The 21,363-nt window shown below is 41.8% G+C and overlaps 1 protein-coding gene and 1 non-coding gene across 4 annotated transcripts in view; one reads left to right on the top strand and one right to left on the bottom strand.

Annotated features, from left to right (window-relative positions):
• CHD6 (chromodomain helicase DNA binding protein 6) overlaps positions 1–21,363 on the top strand; it is a 238,513-nt gene that overhangs the window by 147,426 nt on the left and 69,724 nt on the right. For all 3 annotated transcript variants that reach the window (XM_049779100.1, XM_049779101.1, XM_049779099.1), the window contains exon 17: positions 4,326–4,521. In XM_049779100.1, coding sequence (XP_049635057.1) covers positions 4,326–4,521 — 196 coding nt within the window. The remainder of the gene's footprint in view (positions 1–4,325; positions 4,522–21,363) is intronic.
• On the bottom strand, positions 1,135–1,348 carry LOC126019565 (small nucleolar RNA U3). The gene has a single exon (XR_007499215.1). It is a non-coding gene; the product is annotated as a small nucleolar RNA U3 (small nucleolar RNA).

Genomic DNA, 21,363 nt, shown 5'->3' with positions numbered 1-21,363 from the left:
AGCCCTCTGCCATTTTTTAATAATTGGATTTTTTTAGTTTTATGGGTTTTTTGAGTTCAAAACTGAACACCTGATAGAAATGAAACTTACTTTCATCCTGCATTAACTCTACTTGTTGCTGTCACCTACCAGAGTGGAAAGTTTCCTTGAATCTCATTTATTGATCACTGATTTTCTCTTTGAAGTTTTAGGGACATCATTCTGGCTTTCTGGTTTAAACCATAAGGTAGAGTGAAGGCATAAATCACACTGATTAGGAGTGTAAACCTAGCAAATGAATCTGAGTTCAAATACGTACCAACAGGATGGCCAAGTTAGGTTGCTTATTTGGGCTTCTGTTTGGTTTTAATGTTCATTTTTGAAGTTTTCTTAAGTGTTAAAAAACAAAACAAGGGATTCTAGGGGAGGGAGTGATACAGCACAGCCGTAGGGTGTTTGCCTTGCATGTGGCTGCCTAGGACAGACCTGGCTTCAATCCCCAGTGTTCCATATGGTCCCCCAGGCCAGGAGTGATTTCTGAGCTCATAGCCAGGAGTTACCCCTGAGCATCACCAGGTATGGCCCAAAAAACAAAACAAAAAAAATTTTTTTTTTTATTATCAGGATGTAAATTTTATTTTTCTCAGAAAAAAAGTTTTGGGGCCTGGAGATAGCATAGAGGTGGGGCGTTTGCCTTGTATATAGAAGGCTGGAAATTCAAATCCCGGCATCCCATATGATTCCCTGAGCCTGCCAGGAACAATTTCTGAACGTGAAATCAGGAGTACCCCTGAGCGGTGCCAGGTGTGACCCAAAAAATTTAAAAAAAAAAAAAAAAAAAAAGGAAAAGAAAAACAAAACTCAGAGCGCTATCCGGTATGGCCCAGCCTTCAGGAAGGAAACGGTGAAGGTTTGACTTAACAAAACTAAATCCTAAAGTTATTAAAGAAAATAGTACCAGAAAAAACCGTTAAACCTCTAGCAACCCATAGTACCCCCCAAAACACAATAGCCAAAGTTCTAAAATTGCCAACCATGTCAGTCTCCAGGTTAGTCAATTGCAGAGATATAAGATGGTCATATTCTATGGGACCTCAGCTCACTATGAACTAGAATTATAAACATAGCAAGATACTGCCATGTACTGTTACCTAAACCACTCAGACTGCATCCTCTCCCTCTGCCCTCTCCGGAGAAAAGGGAGAACGATCATCAATGGCAAAAGGCAGTCGCAGAAGCGACACCTAGAGCCGGCTTCACGTTCAGGAGAGGACGCTCTGGTTCCTCCTCGTGGCTTTGGGTGCTCTACACGATCAGAGAAACTTCTCTAGTAACATACTATAGAAATGATCCCTGAAAGTATAGTCTTAAAAAAAATAATTTTTTTTTTAAAGAAGGGGGATTCCAATAATAAAATGGTTCCATAGGATTTTGTGAGGAGCAAACGTGGTGGAGCAGAGAACTTCTGTTTTGTACTGCCAGGTACACAGTTTGACTCTGAATTTGCAGCTACTTCTGTAACTATAGTAGGTAATAATGGTAATTGCACATAACCATTAGCTTTTATTTTACAACACAAGCTCTTTATAAAGTCTGCCATTAGGATAATTCTATGACTACTCTATTACCTGCTCTATTTGTTAATCTGGTCTCTCTTTTCCATACCTGTAACTCAAGTATGGGTTCCTGTGACATGATTTTCAGATTTGTTTCATTTTTTATTCTTATCACTTAAAACTATGTAAGTTAGATTTTTTTTAACTTGATTTTTTCCATTTTCTCAGAACAGTTGGGATTATCAAGCCAAGTTTAGTTACTTTGTATTTTTGTTTTGGGCCACATCTGGCTATGCTCAGGGGTTATTCCTGACTGTTCTCAGCTCAGGGGATAGGGTATCAGGGAGTAAGCCGGGTTGTCCACATGCAAGGCAAGTACCTTGCCTATTTTGTGTCTCTCTGGCCTTAAGAAGTTTAATTTTCTGGAGCCTTCCCAGAGTCCTCTTTTCTTTAATACCTCTCTTTATCCTCTTTCCAGTTACTTATCTGAGGTTTTGGAGATTTGATGTCCCAAATCCTGGGCTACTCTGATAATATTTTTTATATTCTTAGCTATGTTGAGTAGGACAGCATTTTTTTCTTTCTCAACAAAGTTACTGTTTTATCAAGGTTTTTGTTTGTTTATTTGTTTTTGTTTTTGGGTCACACCTGGCAGCGTTCAGGGGTTACTTCTGGCTCTATGCTCAGAAATCGCTCCTGGCAGGCTCAGGGGACCATATGGGATGCCCAGATTCGAACCAATGACCTTCTGCATGAAAGGCAAAAAGCCTTACCTCCATGCTATCTCTCTGGCCCCAAGGTTTTGTTTTATTGTTGTTTTTTTTTTAAATCATTATTGGACAATATCTTCCTTGTCAATCTATTTGTTGTCAGAGGATGATTAAGACAAAAATAAGACTTGGTAGCTATACATATTGCTGGTACATTTTAATTGTGTTAATTGCTTATCTCTTACTCTGTTGCTAACACTGTATTTTTCCATTGGAGGAACAGTAATGTACCCATGGCAGTTTCATTTCTTGATCTTTCCTTTGTCCCTTGCCTTCAACATACTTTTTGACTTTGTTTCTTTTATAGACATAGTAGTTTACAAGAATATGTTCATGTTTTAAAGGTTCAGAGTGAACCTTTTCATGTCCACCACCAGAGTGCTAGTATCACTCACTACACTAATGTCTTTTGAACCCTTCTTGACCACCCTACCATCCCTTGGTGACCTCAGTTTTGTGATCATAGTGTAGGGGTTGATTTTTTTATTAGGCATGATCTATTTCCTTTGTGCATATCTCACATATGAGTTAGAACATATTGGTGTTTCTCCTTGACTCAAGTGTTCCCCCCCTTTTTTTGGGGAGGCACACTCTGCGTCACTCAGGGGTTACTCCTGGCTCTCTATTCAGAAATCACTCTTAGGAGGCACGGGGGGACCATATATGGGATGCTGGGATTCGAACCACCATTGGTCATGGTTTCAGCAAGGCAAAAACGCCGTACACCTGTACTATCTCTCCAGCCCCTCTCCTTTTCTTAAGTCCATGATGTGACAACATTTTATCTTATTGTTCAGTAGAATTCTGTTGTGCATACCAACACATCATATTCATCTTCTCATGTGTCGTGGGGCACTTGGGTTGTTTCCAGGTTTTGGCGACTCTGAATAGTGAGAACAGTGAACACAGTGTACACGTAACTTTCTGAATTTCTGTTTTTGTGTTCATGGGATAAATTCCAAGAGCTGCAATTACTGGAATATATGATAGTTTTGCTTTTCAGTTTTCAGAGGAGAGAGAGTTGGGTCATACCAACTGGCAATGCTCAGCGGTTACTCCTGGCTCTGCACTCATAAATCACTTCTGGTGGTGGGGGGACAACATGAGACCATATGGGATACTGGGGATCAAACCTAGGTCGGCCACAAGCAAGACAAAAATCCCTTCTCCACTGTACTCCAGCCCTTGTTTTTCAATTTTGAGAAGTCTATACTGCTTCCATGAATATTAGGATATTATATTATATATGAATATATAGTCCATGATATTAGGCCAAACCAGTTTTATAGTCACACCATCAATGAACGAATCCATCCTTATTTTTCTACTTTCTAAAACACAAAGACACTTATTATCTTCTTAATTATCTTCAGCTTTATGTACTTCCTCACTTCATTTTTCTCTAAAGATTCTGCTGTTTCTTTGACCACAATTCAAAACCTTTCTTATGATTTACTTTGTAGTATACTGCCTAGAGACGTTGGTCTCAGGTACAAACTTGGAGGTTTGTTGGTACCTTGAGTATCTGTTAGTCTTTAATGACCCACCAGGAACTGGAAGGATTGATAGTGCAGCCTTTCTTCTGGTCTCACTACTGGAGAGCAGCTAGACACTGCTCTGACTTCTGCTATTAGCACTGCTGAAAGTTGGGAGCAGGGGTGCAAGGCTTATTTGTTTCCTGGTATTATTAGCTTTTGGGCAAGTAAAAACCAGGGAAAACAAGAATCAATTGCTTGAGTCGTGGGGATTGATAGTTTCCATCAATAGTACCTTCTCGTACTCTTTAATTTTGTGGTCTGTGTATTGGTTTGTTTTGGTTTCTTTTCACAGGGGTGGGGACATTTTGTAGTGCAGTTTTAGGTGGTATCTACCCTGTGGCTTATATGAAGGTGGGGAATCCTTTGGTCCAAATTTCAAAATGAGGGATTTCAGGCCATCTACAGCTTTTTGTGTTGTTTTTGCTGTTCTCTTTTGAAGTCATGATTAACACCTGGGCTTTCATTCATTTGGGTCCCCTCAGATACACCTATGAGCGCATTGATGGGCGAGTACGGGGAAACCTGCGCCAGGCAGCCATCGACCGGTTCTGTAAGCCAGAATCAGACCGCTTTGTCTTTCTTCTGTGCACCAGAGCGGGAGGCCTGGGGATCAATCTCACAGCTGCTGATACCTGCATCATATTTGATTCAGACTGGAACCCACAAAATGACTTGCAGGTAACCATTAAGATGATTGCTGTTTGCCTGGGGTGGGGGGACCTGAATCCTGGAACATCGCAACAGGGTCCTGTGTGACTCCAGAGTACCTGTCATGTTCCGTGTTATGGTGCTTCCAGATGGCAGGCCAAGGTCCTTGGGCAGGGGATGCCACTGGCTGAACAGTAAATGGAATGTTAAGCCTCCCACTAAGCAGCGTGTTTCCTTTTACTCATTTGTAGCTCCCAAATACAGAATAGAACTGAACATATGTAGCAGAATAAAGAAAAAGTAAACTTGACTATGTTTCTGATTTGTGATGTGACTGACTGGCATTTTCACTTGGCTTGTTAGTCAGTGTCCTATGTCCTGAATCAAAAAGTGTTTTGACACAAAGTAGGTAAGATGGGGTGGAGTGCAATTTCAGTGTGGCAGGGAAGGCGTGGGCACCCTCATGCTCTGCTACTGTCGCCTTTTTATAGAAGATCAGAGGTTGTATGTGCCCTCTGTGATTAATTTGCTGATTGTGTTTTCTAGTTTTAACCAACCAAAGTACAGGTGATTTCAAAAGGTTGCTACAAAGATTAGAGCTGATAAGCTTTAAAAAGCTACCATGAGTAGCCGGAGCAATATCACAGTGCATAGGGCTTTTTCTTTGCGTGTGGCCAACCCAGGTTTGATTCCCAGCATCCCATATGGTTCCCCAAGCCTGCTAGGAATAACCCCTGAGTACTGCTGAATGTGGCCCCAAAACAAAACAAACCCCCAAGCCCTCTCCCCGTCCCCCAAAGCAACCATGAACAAAAATCAAAAACAGCTTTTGGTTCAGAGTTCTTCAGCAACCCCATTTCAAAGGAAAAATTATACCATTATAACCAGAATCGAAATTAGTTATCTTAAAAGATTTTAGCTTGTCAAAGAATAATTTCAAATTCAGGTTCATAGCTGTAATCGTTAACAGTGATTGTTGTTGTTGTTGTTGTTGTTTTGGGGCTATACTTTGCAATGCTCAGGGCTTACTCTTGGCTCTGTGTTCAGGGAACCGTTTAGAGTGCCAGGGGTAAAACCAGGGTTGAATGAGTGAATGCAATGCATGCCTGCTGTACCATCTCTGGCAACAGCAGTAATTTTTTTTTGGAGGGATGTGCCATATCCCATATGCTATATATCAGTGATGGCTAACCTTTTGAGCCCAAACAGCCACACAATGCCCGCTCCTCCCAATGGCCAGTCCAGCCCTGTTGCCAGGTGAGCTGCAAAGCGGACACCAATATACTTGCCTCCCGCCGCGCCACATATATTAATTGCAGACCTTCCTGAGTGCCAGGCCTTCTCGTGCCACCGCTGGCACACGTGCCATAGATTAGCCATCGAGGCTATATACTAAGGCTTTAAACCTGGCTCTGTGTTCAGGGATCATTCCTGGTGGGTGTGAGTGAGGAGGCATATGGGATGCCAAGGATTGAACCCTGGGTCAGCCACATATAAGGCAAATATTGTTGTTGTTGTTGTTCTTCTTCTTCTTCTTTTGATTCTTCTTCTACTTCTTCTGCTTCTCCCTTCTTTCTTCTCACCTCCCTCCCCCAGGGTTGTGGATAACAAAGTACAGTTCAAAGTGTGTATTGCAAAGGTGATGGGGAGTTCAGAGCCTCTTTATGGAGCCAGGGAGATAGCTCCAGTGGCTGAACACATGGTTAGCATGTCCAAGGCCCTGAGTTTGATCTCTTGCATCTTATGGCCCATTTAGCATTTCTGGGTATGACCCAGATCAAAAAAAAAAAAAAAAAAACAGGTAACACCTTTTTCATGATAAAGGTGATGGAAGTTGGAAGGAACTTTGTCTCATAAAATGAAGGAATCCACCTAGAGGGGGTCACTGATAGGACAAAGACAGAGATAGGACAAAGAGAATGGAGTGAAAACGAATGCTGTTTAGCTTTTTCTGCAGAAATATTCTGTACTGTCCTTTTTGTATAGTGAACTTTCGAATACAATTTTGGTTGAAAAAAACAGCCTACTAGTTGAAAAGTCAGTGAATTAAGTAATTAGTTTGGTGGCAAGTGGCAGAAACTCAGAAGATGGAAAATTACCATAAAAGAAATTGTGTGGCTTTCACCCTGGACAGAGCAGAAGTCTTCCACACACCAAAAAAACACCACCGGGAGAATAAATGATCCTGAGCAAAGTCTAGAGCTGATCCCATGACAGTATATTCATTCCAAGGACGGAGAAACCCCATATTTCTTAGGCCAAGTGAATTCCTTTCCGAATGACCCCAATATTTACTGTGCCAGGGCAGGAGGGGAAAAAACAAAAATACAAAAACCACAAAACCTTGGTTATTTCATATATACATATATTTTCCCCTTCATTTATTATTGTTATCATTATTTTTATATACCTATCTATTTTGGTCGATTTCTCTGTTTGGGTGTGACTACTGAAATCGTGGTCCCCAATTATACTTATTTTTTTTTCTCTTCTTTTCTCTTCTTTAGTTATGTGCTATGCCATGTTTCTTATTTCAAGACCATGGCGTGTTTTTGGTTTGTTTGTTTGGTTGGTTTTTGGTTGTTTGTTTTGTTTTGTTTTGCTTTGTTTTTCGTCTGTTTTTTTTTTTTTTTTTTTTTTGTGGTGCTTATCGATATAGCTGGAGTCCCCACTGGATAATTGACTTTTTTTGGTACTGGTGGAGTGTTTCAACTTCTTTTTCTCCTTCATCTCCCAAATCGATGAGGAGAGCCTCTAGAAGGATTCCATCCATTTTTGGAGTATTAGACTCTTACCCCAGTTTATTTATCTTCTCTTTTTCAGGCAAAATCATGCAACTTGAATTAGCTAGTCCTGCCTACAGTTAGAGGGGGAGATAAGGGAGGCATCAAGACCAAACAGGGGCAAGACTACTAAGTAGTGGGTTGGATACAGAGGGGACCACATATTCTAGCCGCCCTGGGGGTGAGGGAAGAGAAAATGGGAGGTAGGACAAAAACGGAGGTGTAGGGAGGACAAATTGGTGATGGGAATCCCCCCTGATTTTATGTAAATATGTACCTAAAATGTTATTGTCAACAATATGTAAGACACTATGATCAAAATAAAAATTATATATATTAAAAAAAATTAAAAGGGTGGGAAAGATAGGAAAAGAAATATTGTTTTAAGGCTGAAATAAATGGATATATTATTAACTGAAAAAAAAAAAAGAAATTGTGTGGCTTTGTAATTTTTCAAGCGTGAAAGGAAATTAAGGAAAAGACTAGCTCTCATGGTGAAGGGATGCATGGGTCAAAGAATGCTGCTGGATACTGAGAATGACCAGTTTTTAAAGAAATAGCATCCTCAACATTAAGATAATAAGCATACCACAACAACGATGGATAGGAACCTCTAGATTAGAACCTAAAGACTCTATCCTAGACCCTGACCTATAACCTGTGCAAATACCAAGATCGCTAGCTACAGTGGCTTGATTTTCTCACACACAACCGAGAGGAAACTTTCCTGGCATTACAAAAAAGCCTTTGGGATGGGGTAATGAGTATATATGGAGCCAGGAGTTGATCCCATAATGGTATGCTTCAAGGATGGAAAAACCCTGAATCTCTTAGGCCACAGGAATTTCTTTTCTTCCCCAATGCTTACTGTGCCTATGCAAAAAAATAAAAAATAAAAAAGTGGGGGGAACGCCAAACCCTAGCACTCAAGCACCCATACTTTTTCTTGTTTTGATTCGTTAGTTTTTGACTTTATTTTCCTTCTCTTTGTTCTTCCACTTTTCTCTTTCTTTTTCACACTTGTGGTTATTATTTAGAGATTTATTTTTATTTGCCGGATCCATTTTTTTTTCTTCTTTCTTTCTTTCTTTCTTTGGTAGTTGTCACCAGATTTTTTTCTCCCCTTTTTCTTCTCCTTTTTATCTCCAATGACGGTGGAATGGATGCTCAATCTACAACAAACTGTACAGTTGCACTGGCATACTGGGAGGTAGAGGAGGGAGATGTGGGATGCATGCTGGGAATAGGGGCGGAGGGAGGACAGCACTGGTGGTGGGAATGTCCCTCATTCATTGTCACTATGTACCATAAATGATGCAGTGAAAGATTTGTAATGCACTTTGGTCACAATAAACATTAAAAATATAAAAATAAGCACAAACATTTGATCAAAGCCACCAGCAAGAATCTAATTAGGACCATGATATTACGCCCAGGGGCAGGAAACTCTTGTTCATAGTCTAGCTGTCTCATTTTTGAGTTGTTGTTTTGCAATGCACCATACTCATTTGTATGTAATAGGCACGTTGTGATCTAAAGCTAACGCTTGCACAGAAGCATACTGACTCCAGGGCAGATGATCGCATAAGTCTTTGCTGTAAAGTTATGCTCTGCTTTACTGTGTTCACCTGACAGTATGGTGTGTACCATAATAAAAAATAAAAACTATGGGGCTGGAGAGATAGCATGGAGGTAAGGCGTTTGTTTGCCTTTCATGCAGAAGGTCATTGGTTCAAATCCCAGCATCCCATATGGTCCCCGTGCCTACCAGGGGTGATTTCTGAGCCCTGCCGGGTGTGACCCAAAAACCAAAATAAATACTATGTTGAAAGGTCCACTTGAAGCCCTTTTACCACACCTCAGAAATTCCCAGGAGGGGAATTGGAAGTATGAGGCTAATATTTGAAATCATATGGAGACAAGACCAGAGTTAGAGATTTTGGAATATCACTCTTCCTGTAAATGAAAGCTAGATAGTACTACTAATTAAAAGAGGTGCAAAGTTAGAAATGGAGAGTATAAGAAAAAGAGTGTTGGGACTTGATAGGTAAGATGAATTCATCTAGGATAATTGATGGAACTATCCTTGAGTTAAAGTTTGGGGCAAAGGGCTTTATTTTTACTGTCCATCTCTAGGGAACTGGCAAGAGATAAAGGAAAGTAGTATAACCCCTAACTGAAACTGAGTAGTGTCAAGTTTTTAGTATGCTGCACCTATTTCTGAATTTCCTGTTATACTCAGTCTGTATGAAGAAACAGTCCATCAGAACTTCGGACACTCCAGGGCAGGAGCCTGTGCTGAAAATATAGCAGAGAGTAAATTAGTGTGGACTTCAGTGATGGTGGCAATGCCAGGTCCAAGGTAAAGTCAGAATTCTAACATTCCTGTCCATTCCTGTCATTCAGTTCTTTGCTGAAAACTAGTTTTGACTTTAATTATTTATTAATTTTTTGGTTTTGGGGACACACCCAGCGGTGCTCAGGGGTTCCTCCTGGCTCTGTGCTCAAAAACCACTCCTGGCAGGCTCGGACTATATGGGATGCCAGGGATCAAACCTGGGTCCATACCAGGTCTACCGCTTGGAAGGCAAAATGCTCTACCACTGTACTATCATTCCAGCTCCTTGACATGTGTGGAGGGAGTTCACACCCAGCAGCACTCGGGTTACTCCTGGCTTTGCGCTCAGAAATCACTCCTGGCAGGCACAGGGGACCATATGGGATGCTGGGAGTCAAACCACTGTTCATCCTGGATCAGCTGTGTGCAAGGCAAACGCTCTACCACTGTGCTATCTCTCCAGCCCCCAGTTTTTTTTAGTTTTTTATATTTAAAGTTTGTAACTGATATGCTACCTTTATTTATTTATTTATTTGATGAAACTTTTTTTTTTTTTTTGGTTTTTTTGGGCCACACCCATTTGACGCTCAGGGGTTACTCCTGGCTATGTGCTCAGAAATCGCCCCTGGCTTGGGGGGACCATATGGGACGCCGGGGGATCGAACCGCGGTCCGTTCCTTGGCTAGCGCTTGTAAGGCAGACACCTTACCTCTAGCGCCACCTTCCCGGCCCCTATTTGATGAAACTTTATTGTCATGGAAATTACCACACTAAAATGACCTAGAGGGAAGACCAATGAAATAATACAATGGCGCTGGAGGTAAGGTGCCTGCCTTGCCTGCGCTAGCCTAGGACGGACCGCGGTTCGATCCCCCGGCGTCCCATATGGTCCCCCAAGCCAGGAGTGACTTCTGAGCGCATAGCCAGGAGTAACCCCTGAGCGTCACCGGGTGTGGCCCAAAAACCAAAAAAAAAAAAGAAAGAAAGAAATAATACAATGGATGTGGTGCTTGGCTTGCACACATCACACCCGAGCCCGCCACAAGTAAACCCTGAGTACAACTGGGTGTGGCCCAGAAAATACAAAAGAAAAGATCCAGGAAAGTGTCTGCAAATTCCTAACATCTTTTTTTTTTTTTTTGCTGGTGGCTCAGGAGGTAATTGGGGAACGAGGAGATAGAGTCAAGAAGTGTCCTCTCACCTCTCTCCTTGACAGTGCTCAGGGAACTCCTTGGCTTGGATCAGGATTAGAAGTCTGCTGCAAGTATCTACACAGCACAGATAGATGTTCATGTCATGAGACATCACCAGTCTCATGAGGCAGCCTTCAAGCTGCACCTGGAGTTCACTTGTTCTGCAGGGCATGGGTGATGATCCTGCAATCAGATTACTTAGTGAGCTATGGACTCAGTCTGGAGCAAGAAATTGTTTGCAAGGAAAGTCAGTTCTAACCTCCGCACAAGCATTCTATTGCTGTTCTCTCACAGAAAAGAATTTCAAAAGGTGGTGAAATAGTCAAGCAAGATCATTTCTAATTTTTGTGTGTTTGGGGGTCATACTCGACTACACGCAGGGATACTCCTGGCTCCCTACTCAGGGAATCACTCCTGGTGGTGCTCAGAGGACCTTGGAATGCGAGGGATTGAACCCAGCTTTGATGTTTGCAAGGCAAGCCCCCTGACTGCTATACTATCTCCCAGCTTCAGCAAGATAATTTTAAATGAACTAAACTTACTAGACATGAACAGGAGTAAGGGGAAAATATACATGTTTGAGAGAGAACACAAGCTTAAAATAGCAAGCAAAGGGGCATAGAGACAAGCAAGCAAAATACTTGGGGGAGAACACAAGTTTGAAGAGGGCAAGCCTCTACTTTTGAAGTGTCTGGCTACACTAGATAAGAGTGAAAGAAATTAGTAGAGTGTACTTTTGCAACAGGGAATTAAATCAGCAATTTTGGAGAGTAAAGACAATGCAATAGAGGGAGGAAGAGGAGGAAACCCATGTTCTCCCACACAGACAGCATAGAGCAAGGTTCTGTGTAGGAGCACAGCAAGTGGACTGTAGACTACCCACAGAAAGAGCACACACCACATATTCACCGTGGTGTTCAGGTGCTGTAAGTAATCTATAGAAGAGAGTCTGGAGACAAGTTCCTGAGCCCATCAACTGATTCACAGGGCTGCAGCAAAATCACTGTAAATTGGATGAAATATCTTTTTGGGGGTGGGGATCACCACGCACAAACTTTGCACAGGGATCACTCCTGGTGATGCTCAAGGAGCCATATGCCATGCAAGTGCTCTGCCCCGTGGCCCTGAAATGCATGTTAACCACATAGCATAGAAAGTTTAACCAGGGCCCGGAGAGATAGCACAGCGGCGTTTGCCTTGCAAGCAGCCGATCCAGGACCAAAGGTGGTTGGTTCGAATCCCGGTGTCCCATATGGACCCCCGAGCCTGCTAGGAGCTATTTCTGAGCAGACAGCCAGGAGTAACCCCTGAGCACTCCCAAAAACCAAAAAAGAAAAAAAAAGAAAGTTTAACCAGGTTCTGCACTGGCACTCGTGTGTATATCACACACAGTCCATTTACACATACTCGAATATTTGATGAATGAGTGAAAGTATTCAGTCATCTGTAGTTAAGATTATTGAAGAACCACAGAGCATGCTTGAGATAAGATGTTTGTATTTTCTTTGGAAGTGGAATGTGGCTTTAGAACATTTGCCTGGATGGGGCCAGAGAGATAGCACTGCAGTAGGGCATTTGCCTTGCATGCTGCCGACCTGGGAGAGACCCAGTTCGATTCCTAGCATCCCCTATGGTCCCCCAGGCAGCCAGGGGCAACCCCTGAACACTGCCAGGTGTGGCCCCAAAACCAGTCAATCAATAAATAAAGTTTTAAAAATAAGGAACATACGCCTGGGGATGGATGTCGATGCATACTGCCTGTGGAAAGAGAATTCCATTATGAAAAGGGTCTTCCCACTGTCCAAGCTCAGATGTTAGAATGTGTGTTCTCTGTGACCTTTTAGATTCTGCAGAGGTCTGCTGAGTGAGGTTCATGTGCATTCCACTCAGGCTACCCTGGAGGAGCAGTCACAGGGCCTGGGTATGCTGCTTCTTTGCTCTTCTTAGACTTGTGTCTTAAGGGAAGCAGTCTAAGTAGGTTTGAGACTGCAGGAGTCTGAGGCAGAAGCCGAAACCGCCTTCAGGTTTTGTGAACAGCCCTTTTCCCTGGAAAGTCAGACAGTCTGCATCTCCTTTTCTGGTGCTTCTCTCTATGACTTGAAACTCATTCTTTCAGCCTTCTCTGCTGATTATTTTCTGTGCTCAGGAACAGAATTAAAGGCTTAAAACTTGCTAGAGCCTTTTTTTTTTAAACCCAGGTCTGGTCTTTGTGATAGGAATAATGAATAGCATTGACTGTCACACACATTTTTCTTTGGTCTTGTTAGTCCAGTATATTTCTTCTCTCCCCCACTTGACAAGATCTGAGCCAGTTAAGAAACAGATGCAGGAGTGCAGTGCCGGTTTAAGATTTCAGGGTTAATTAGATGGGAAAGAGGATTAGTGACACTCAACCTGTAGCCTCAATCAGGCCTGCTCAGACTCCTCCATGTTCTCAGCCTCACCTTGGGAGTTGTTTTACTCAAACAGCCTGCACATCTGTATAGTATAGGCTGCCCTGTGGATCTCCTCCAGATCATCTCTGTTCCCTGGTGGTTTGTTTGCCAGGGATAGACTCCCTGGCCTCCACAAGCCATGAGGGCCTGAGGCAAGTGTAGAAGCTTGTACATCTTCTGTCTTCCTATTCAGGTTGGTTACACCTTTGGAGTAGAGCTAGGAGAATTGTGTTGTGAGGACAGATTAGATCATCCTCACAACTGGGAGCAGGTGTCCTCTTGTAGAGTATTGGGGATTGGGAACTAGGGCAAGCTGTGGAGTCTGCCCTTGCATCCTCACAGCACAGTCCCCTTCTCATCTGCCCTTGCCCTTTGCAAGAACATAAAGACACAGGTTCCCTAAGAGCCAAGAAAGGGGCTCAGGGGAACAATGCTAATGCTAGGACCTCACTACCTTCTCATCAACACACAGCTCCTCTCTCTGCCCCACGCCATCTCTGTGTACCTGTGTGTATGTAAAATGCCTGAGTGTCCCCATATCTTTTCTCAAGAATAGCCTTCATTTGCGAGGTCCAGTGAAGTGAGATTCCATCATGGTTTATCCACCATAGCATGGTGTGCATGAGCTTTTTTCATGATGCTAAGGTGAAGCCAGGCATGTTGGTGGCGGTCTCAGAAAGAAAAGCTGCAGGAAACTTCTTGCTGCTCTCCATCAAGGGCAGAGCTGTGCCATTCAGGATCAGCATGTCCCCTTTGTAGAACCTACACACTACTTCTTGCTGTTTCATCATGCATAGTGCCTTTGACTCCTCAGTAACCTTTTGCTCTTGGGGGTGAAAGTTCTTTAGGGTGGAAGAGGACTTGGAGGTAACTGATGAGGCTGCTAAGTTTTGAGGCCTTCTTGCCAGCAAGATTCCAGAAAGGAGCAGGTGGACTGACAAGGGAGTACAGCCAAGCAGAGGGAATCCACCTGTAGCACCAGAGATCCTACCAGCATCGCTGAGAGTTGGATGGGATTTGGCAAGGAGAAAGGAGGAAGGCTGACCCTCTGTGCTGTTCTACTCTCACTGTATGGCTAGAATGGCCTCTGAGTTGATAGCATGCATGTCTGGAACTCCCAAGAGCCAGGCTCTTTGCTAGAAGGAAGAATTTATTCATGCATGTTCCATGTCCAAGTCCAGTCCTCAGGTGCATATTTGAGCCATAGGCATTGTTTGATGTGCTGGAGACAGTTGCAAGTGACACATTTTAGTGGAATGACATGGAAAAATAAATAAGATTGCTATCGATAGCAGTTCTTACTGTCAAATGAAATTGGAAAAGAAGAAAGGAATGAGAGGGCTTGGTAGTGGCCTAAAAAATTTTTCTAAGTTACTTCAGAACAGAATCCTAAACAGGGGAAGGATCTTAAACTTAAAAGGAAAGGATCAGAGGAAGAGTGTTGTGAAGGAAGAGGTAATAAACAACATGACCACTAAGAGAGGAGTGACTATAAACCAGATAGATAGTCCCAAGTGTTGCAAGTCTTTTTTGGTTTTGGTTTTGGTTGTTATTTTTGGTTTTGGTTTTTGGGTCACACCTGGCGGCGCTGAGAGGTTTACTCCTGGCTCTGCGCTCAGAAATCGCTCCTGGAAGCCTTGGGGGACCATATGGGATGCCGGAAATCGAACCGGTGTCTGTTCTGTGTTGGCCGCGTGCAAGGCAAATGCCCTACCACCATGCTATCTCTCCAGCCCCTAGCAAATTATTCTGAATACCTTCCAATCTCTCTCATGTCCTCTTACTTCATTCTTTTTTTTCCTGCTGCCCCCCCAAAAGCACCCTTTGCTTTTTATTCCCTCCCTCCTTCCCTTTCTTCCTGCTTTCCCTCCTTTCTTCCTCCTTTCCTTCCTCCTCCGTTCTTAACTTCCTCCCTCTCTCCATCCCTCCCTCACTCCTTCCTACCTCCCTCCTTTCTTTTTTATTTTGGAGCCATGCCTGGCAATGCTCAGGAGTTACTCCTGGTTCTTTATTTAGGAATGAATCACTCTTGGCCATGCTTGGGGGATCATATAGGGTGCCAGGGATCAAACCTGGGTTAGTCATGTACGAGGCAATTGCCCTACCTGCTGTACTGTCACTCCAGCCTCCCCAAAAGCACCCTTTCCCCCTTGCAGTCCCTCTTCCCTTCTTACTGTTCTTTCCTGCAGCTGTTGACTAAACCCACACCTTTACTGAGCCAGAGTCCAGGCTAGGCCCTGGGGAACAAGAGTACACAGGCTTTGGTTCAGGCCAATGAACTGATTCCCACAGGAATTCAGTTGGTTAATATCTGTGCCAGTTTCCAGCATTTGCATTTTAAGAAGGAATGAAACCTTTTTTTTATCTTTATTTAAACACCGTGATTACAAATATGATTATAGTTGTATGATTACAGTCATGTAAAGAACACCCCCCCTTCACCAGTGCAACATTCCCACCACCAATTTCCCAGATCTCCCTCCTCCCCACCCCACCCCCACACCTGTACTCGAGACAGGCTTTCTACTTCCCTCATTCATTCACATTGTTATGATAGTTTTCAGTGTAGTCATCTCTCCAACTGCACTTACACTCTATGTGATGAGCTTCATGTCATGAGCTGCATCTACCAGCCCTCATCTCTCTTGTCTCTGAGATACTGTTAAAAATGTCTTTCATTTTTCTTAAAGCCCATAGATGAGTGAAACCATTCTGCGTCTTTCTCCATCTGACTTACTTCACTCAGCATAATAGATTCCATGTACATCCATGTATAGGAAAATTTCATGACTTCATCTCTCCTGTCTCCCCAACTAAAAGTATTTTTACCTTTTTTATTATGTAAATTTTCATTAAAGAACAATAGGTTTTTTGTTTTTCTGGTTTATGGTTTTTTGCTTTGTTTTATTTTTTAGCTATACTTGGGCTTGCCTCAGACTCTGTGCTCAGGTATCACTACCTAGTGGGCTCAAGGGACTACCTGGGATGTCAGGGATTGAATGTGGTCAGCCAAGGCAAGCTCCCTAGCCTCTATACTATTGCCATACCTTGAAACAATAGTGTTTTAAACTAGTAATGAATACACACTTGCAAAAAAATATGTAATAGAAGATTAGAGAGATAGCTCAGTGGGGTGAGAACATGCTTTGCAGGAGTGTAGCCAGAGTTCAGTGCCTAATATTGCATGCCCCCCCCCCACAAGCACCACACTGCTGATGCTTTGTTTAGACTTCACCAAAAAATATAAAGATTTACAAAAAAAAAAAAAACATGTAGTATAGGAATGATTTGGAAAAGAAGCAAATGAAGCAACAACATTTTACTCAGTTCTTTGTACTATCAGTTTTTTCACCTGGTTGTAAAGATTCTGAGAAGTTTTCACACATCTTGAACTTTAAACGGATAATAACAATAGTAAATTGAAGGCCAGAATCCATTTGAAAACTGCCAGTATTTAGGAAATTGAATCACTTTACTTATTGCAATGTATCAAATCTATTCCTCTTATATTGTTGTATTTCAATTTTCTGAGCATCATTGTTTTCTTTAAGCCCTTGCTCACCTCAAATTTCCTAAAGAATAAATAACCAGGGCCAGAGAGATAGCATGGAGGTGAGGCATTTGCCTTTCATGCAGAAGGTCTTTGGTTCAAATCCCAGCATCCCATATGGTCCCCCGAGCCTGCCAGGAATGATTTCTGAGCATGGAGCCAGGAGTAACCCCTGAGCACAGCTGGGTGTGACCCAAAAAACAAACAAACAAAAAAAAAGAATAAATAACTGCTGTGAGCCTGCAAATAATACAGGAGAGCATTAGAGCTTTATAATTTTTTTCATCTCTAACCCCTCCCCACTTCTGTCCTACTCATACATTTTTGTGCATATGCTTTTGCTAGTATCTAGTTTAGATTGCATCCCAGTTGCCACCTGTTCTGAATGTTTCTTTCTCTGCCTCATTTGTGTTATTGGAGAGTTCTGATAAGAAAGTGTGTGAGTGGGTCCAGAGCGATAGCACAGTGGATAGGGTGTTTGCCTTGCACACTGCTGTCTTAGGTTTGATCCTGGCATCCCATGTGGTCACCCAAACCTGCCAGGAGTGATTTCTGAGTGAGGCCCAAAAACAAAAACAAAAAAAAAGGAGGGGGGGGATTTGTGGTTAACTGTTTAAAAGTTGACAGTAAAAATGACAAGTCTCTTCAGTTTGACAAGACCCATTCTGCTACCTTCCAAGTAACAAGTAAGTCATCTTGCATCTTGGCAAAGCTTAAATTGATCTCTTGGTTGCAAAAGAACTTTGCTTTTCTCAGTTAAAAAGCCAGGATAAGGCAGTCTAGGATTTATGATGTAGCGTGTCAGTGGCCCCAAATCCTGGATTATTTTAGTCTTTCTGACCTCAGAGAAAGTGGCTTACATTTTTTTGATCCAATAGAAATATTTTAGACCCCAGGCTAGAAAAAGTAGGAAAGTAGGCCTAAAGTAGAAGCTTTCCAGATATCCCACAGCCACCTATATTTTGTTGTCCAGAACTGTTTCCTCACCTTCCCTGGGGTTCTGGAAATGCTTCAGTTTTGTACATCCCTGTCCTGTGCAGGAGGAGTCAGGGTCCTGTAGAGGAAAAGGGATTTGGATACTGTGAGAGCAAGGAGTGAGGTCTGTAGCCCTCCGCTGTTAGTCTTGTGCTCAGCATGTTTTTCAACTCCTCCTGACACCTCAAATTCCACATGAGCCAGAAATATAAAATTCACATCATTATTTTTGTACATCTATTTCCACAGCTTGATCTGCCCATAAACTTCATTTCTAAACTTGATCACTTACTTTATCTTGTTTAATTATTGCCACACCCAGCTTATGTTCAGCCAGCTCAGTTTAGCCCTGGCTCTTCTCTCAGGGTCTGCTCTCCTAGTGGTGCTCAGGGGACTATACGTAGTGCTGAGAGTCAGCTTGGGCCAGTTGCTTTCTAGGCAAAAATACCTTACCTGCTCTGCATTCTCCATCCTTCATTCCTTGATTTACAAGAGATATCTATAAACCCTTCTCCTCATAGTATTTACTACAATTAAAGGTACTGAAAGGAGGTGTGGAGCCAATTGTAAACATGAAAATTCAGTTATCCAGCAACAGAAGACTGATTGACTAAACTATAGTCTCCAGCTTTTATAAAGGATAAGGAAAGTGTTTTAACATTCTGCTATGGAATCATCTCCCAAATTAAAAAAATTATTTTTTCTGGGTGATGGTGGTGGTAGCCAAATAAATTTTTGAGTTAAAGAAAAATCAATTTTGGAAACGCTATGTATATAACTATAGTATATATATATATATACATATACATACATATATATAGTGTAATATATTATACATATGCTTTTTAGCATTTACCTAAAAAAAAGTGTGAATATGTCTGTATCCTGCACTTGTCTCATCTCCAAAGGAAGATTGGGGGCAAAAAAAAAAAAAAAAAACAACCTTTATTTTTGGGCCGGAGAGATAGCATGGAGGTAAGTGCATACAGAAGGTCAGTGGTTTGAATACCGGCATCCCATATGGTCCCCCGAGCCTGCCAGGAGCGATTTCTGAGCATAGAGCCAGGAGTAACCCCTGAGCGCTGCCTGGTGTGACCCCCCCCCCCCAAAAAAAAAAAGACCCTTTATTTTTAACTAATTATAGAGGTGGTAAGAGAATAGGATAGAAGGGACAGGGATAGAAAGTAATTCTGGATATGCCTTTTTTACAATATTCGACTTGAATCATTCTAAGCTTCATAGAATTATAAAACAAAATTCATGTTAAAAATGTTTCATTCTGAGGGACAAGGGGGGAAAATGTTTTATTCTGTAATCACTTTAAACATTAAAAATGACTGTGAACTAGTACAGATTTCTAGGGCCTCTTTGTGTCATGACCATATCTGGCTATAGCCAGGTTAGTCCTGGAACACTCATTCCCTCCTATTGTTTTTTCTCTGGCTCAGTTTTTCACATTACCTTTAGCCAGGAGTCTGCCTGCTCAGTTTTACTGCCCGTCTGCATCACTCTTTTGGGATTGTGACTGTTGAAAGGGCCTTAAAAAATAATATCCGTTTGTGTTTGCATTTTCGAATGCTCAGATTTGAAGTGCATTTTTGGACAGAATAGCTGACGTGAGATGTCATGTCCTTCTGAGTGTGTCATGTCAGGGTGTGTGATCTCTGTGCCTCTTGTTGCTTGGGATATTAAACTTGTTTACCTAGCTAATGTGCTGCTGTCTTTCATTCAAAGGCTTCAACATTGGGAAATAAGAATTTTACCTTATAAAAGTATCCTAGGAGAAGATATTTTTGAGACACCAAATAATCTCGTTTCTCATTGTATTGTTGTCCATTAAGTTTAGTATACATCAGTAGTTTTTTGCCTTCAGTAATAATCATATTATTAGCTTAATGGCCATTTTCTATTTTCATTATTCCTACATCTATTGATTGAAATTCTATAAGGAATGTACAGCTGTCCTCCTTACATCCCCTGTCATTTGCTATGTCTTGATAGACTAAAGTTTATTTTCTGTTTTGGGTTGTTATCTCATTGTCTCTTGTTATGTGGATGTTAGGAAGTCCTTCTCCTTTAACCTCAACCATTAGTTCTTGAGCATTTTCCTACTTCCTGGAAGCACAGGATATTTAGATTCATTCATGTTACAGTTTTCCTTTTATAGACAAAGAGTTGATTTTTGGTTTCTTTAGGAGTGGAATTTAAAAAACCACTTTATGCCCATTCCTTGTAGAGTAATTTTGCTTCTGAGATTTCTTCACAGAGAGAGCTGGGAAATCATCCTGAGCACAGACTTAAGCAGTCTGTATTGTTCAGGTCTCTCCATCCATGGTGAGATTCCTGAGCTAGTTCGGCACCACAAAATTCATCTTAGCCTTCCGCTGCTTCTTTGTAGCTTTTTTTTCTCTGTTATAGCCTGGATCTCATTATCATAACAGCATGTTTACTTATTTGTTCAATTTGTGAAAAATAAATTTGCCAGCATATAATATTGGATTACAATGAATTTTTTTGGTTATTAGTCATAAAAAATAATCAAAACAGCATTCTTCAAAGTTACTTAGTTTTCTTTTTCTTTTCCATGTCACTTAATTGTAGTTAGTTTATTGGGGGTATAATGGCGTGAATTTTAATTCTTAAAATGCAAAAGCAAAATTAAATAGTGAAATCCTGTTAGACATCATGTGGACAACACATGGAAATTATTTCAAATATCTGTTTGAATTTTTTACTTTATTTTTGAGATAATTTCACTTTAAAACTTCATTATCCCTTTTATCCAGATTCAACAATCCTTTACGTTTGTCCCTTTGCCTTCCCCTCCTCATCTTTGTGAACATAGATGTGCATGGATAAAATACACTATTCTTTTTTTTTTTTTCCTTTTTCTACTTCCAGATGTGTTCAAGCCTCACTTCTTCCCCTGTGCTAAATCATCCCCTATGTAAACTGACCATGAGACCTAGGAGGGCACCAAGTTTGAAAAGACCCTTCCTTGGGCAGCAAGGGCCTTTTCCAACTTGGTGCTTTACTAGGTCTCAGAATCAGTGTACATGGGGGATATTTAGCATCCTGAGCTTAGGAGTCACTTCTATGATGCTCAGAGAACCATATGGGGTACTAGGGATCGAACCCAGGTTGGCTGCATACAAACAAGTGCCTTGCTGCTATACTGTCTCCAAACACAAGGATTTGCACTTTTGTCACTTCTCAGAATTATTATCCATCGTCTATATCCTGATTTTACTATTTCTTTCAGTAGTTTTTGTATTGAGGAGCCATGCCCAGCAGTGCTCAGAGGACACAAATTCTGTGCTGGGGTTTGATCCCAGCAAGGCTTGCAGATCATGCTGTGTTGGGAATTGAATCTGGGCCTCTCACATGCTCCTTCAGTGTCCTATAGAATACTCTAGAGCACCATTTCTCCACACAGGGCTTTATGAGTCACCAGAATTTTCCATGATGATGCTCAGAGGACCATATGGGATGCTGGGGATCAAGCCTAGGTTACCAATTTGCAAATCAAGCAACTTATGTGCTGTACTATTCTCCATCCCCTTTCAAGTATCTTTCTTTTTGGAGTTTTTGATTTGTT

Source organism: Suncus etruscus, chromosome 9 (genome assembly GCF_024139225.1).
Source record: "Suncus etruscus isolate mSunEtr1 chromosome 9, mSunEtr1.pri.cur, whole genome shotgun sequence".
NCBI classification, from domain to species: domain Eukaryota; kingdom Metazoa; phylum Chordata; class Mammalia; order Eulipotyphla; family Soricidae; genus Suncus; species Suncus etruscus.
The sequence above is the reverse complement of the archived record's forward strand: the minus strand, read 5'-3'. Positions and strand labels throughout refer to the sequence as shown.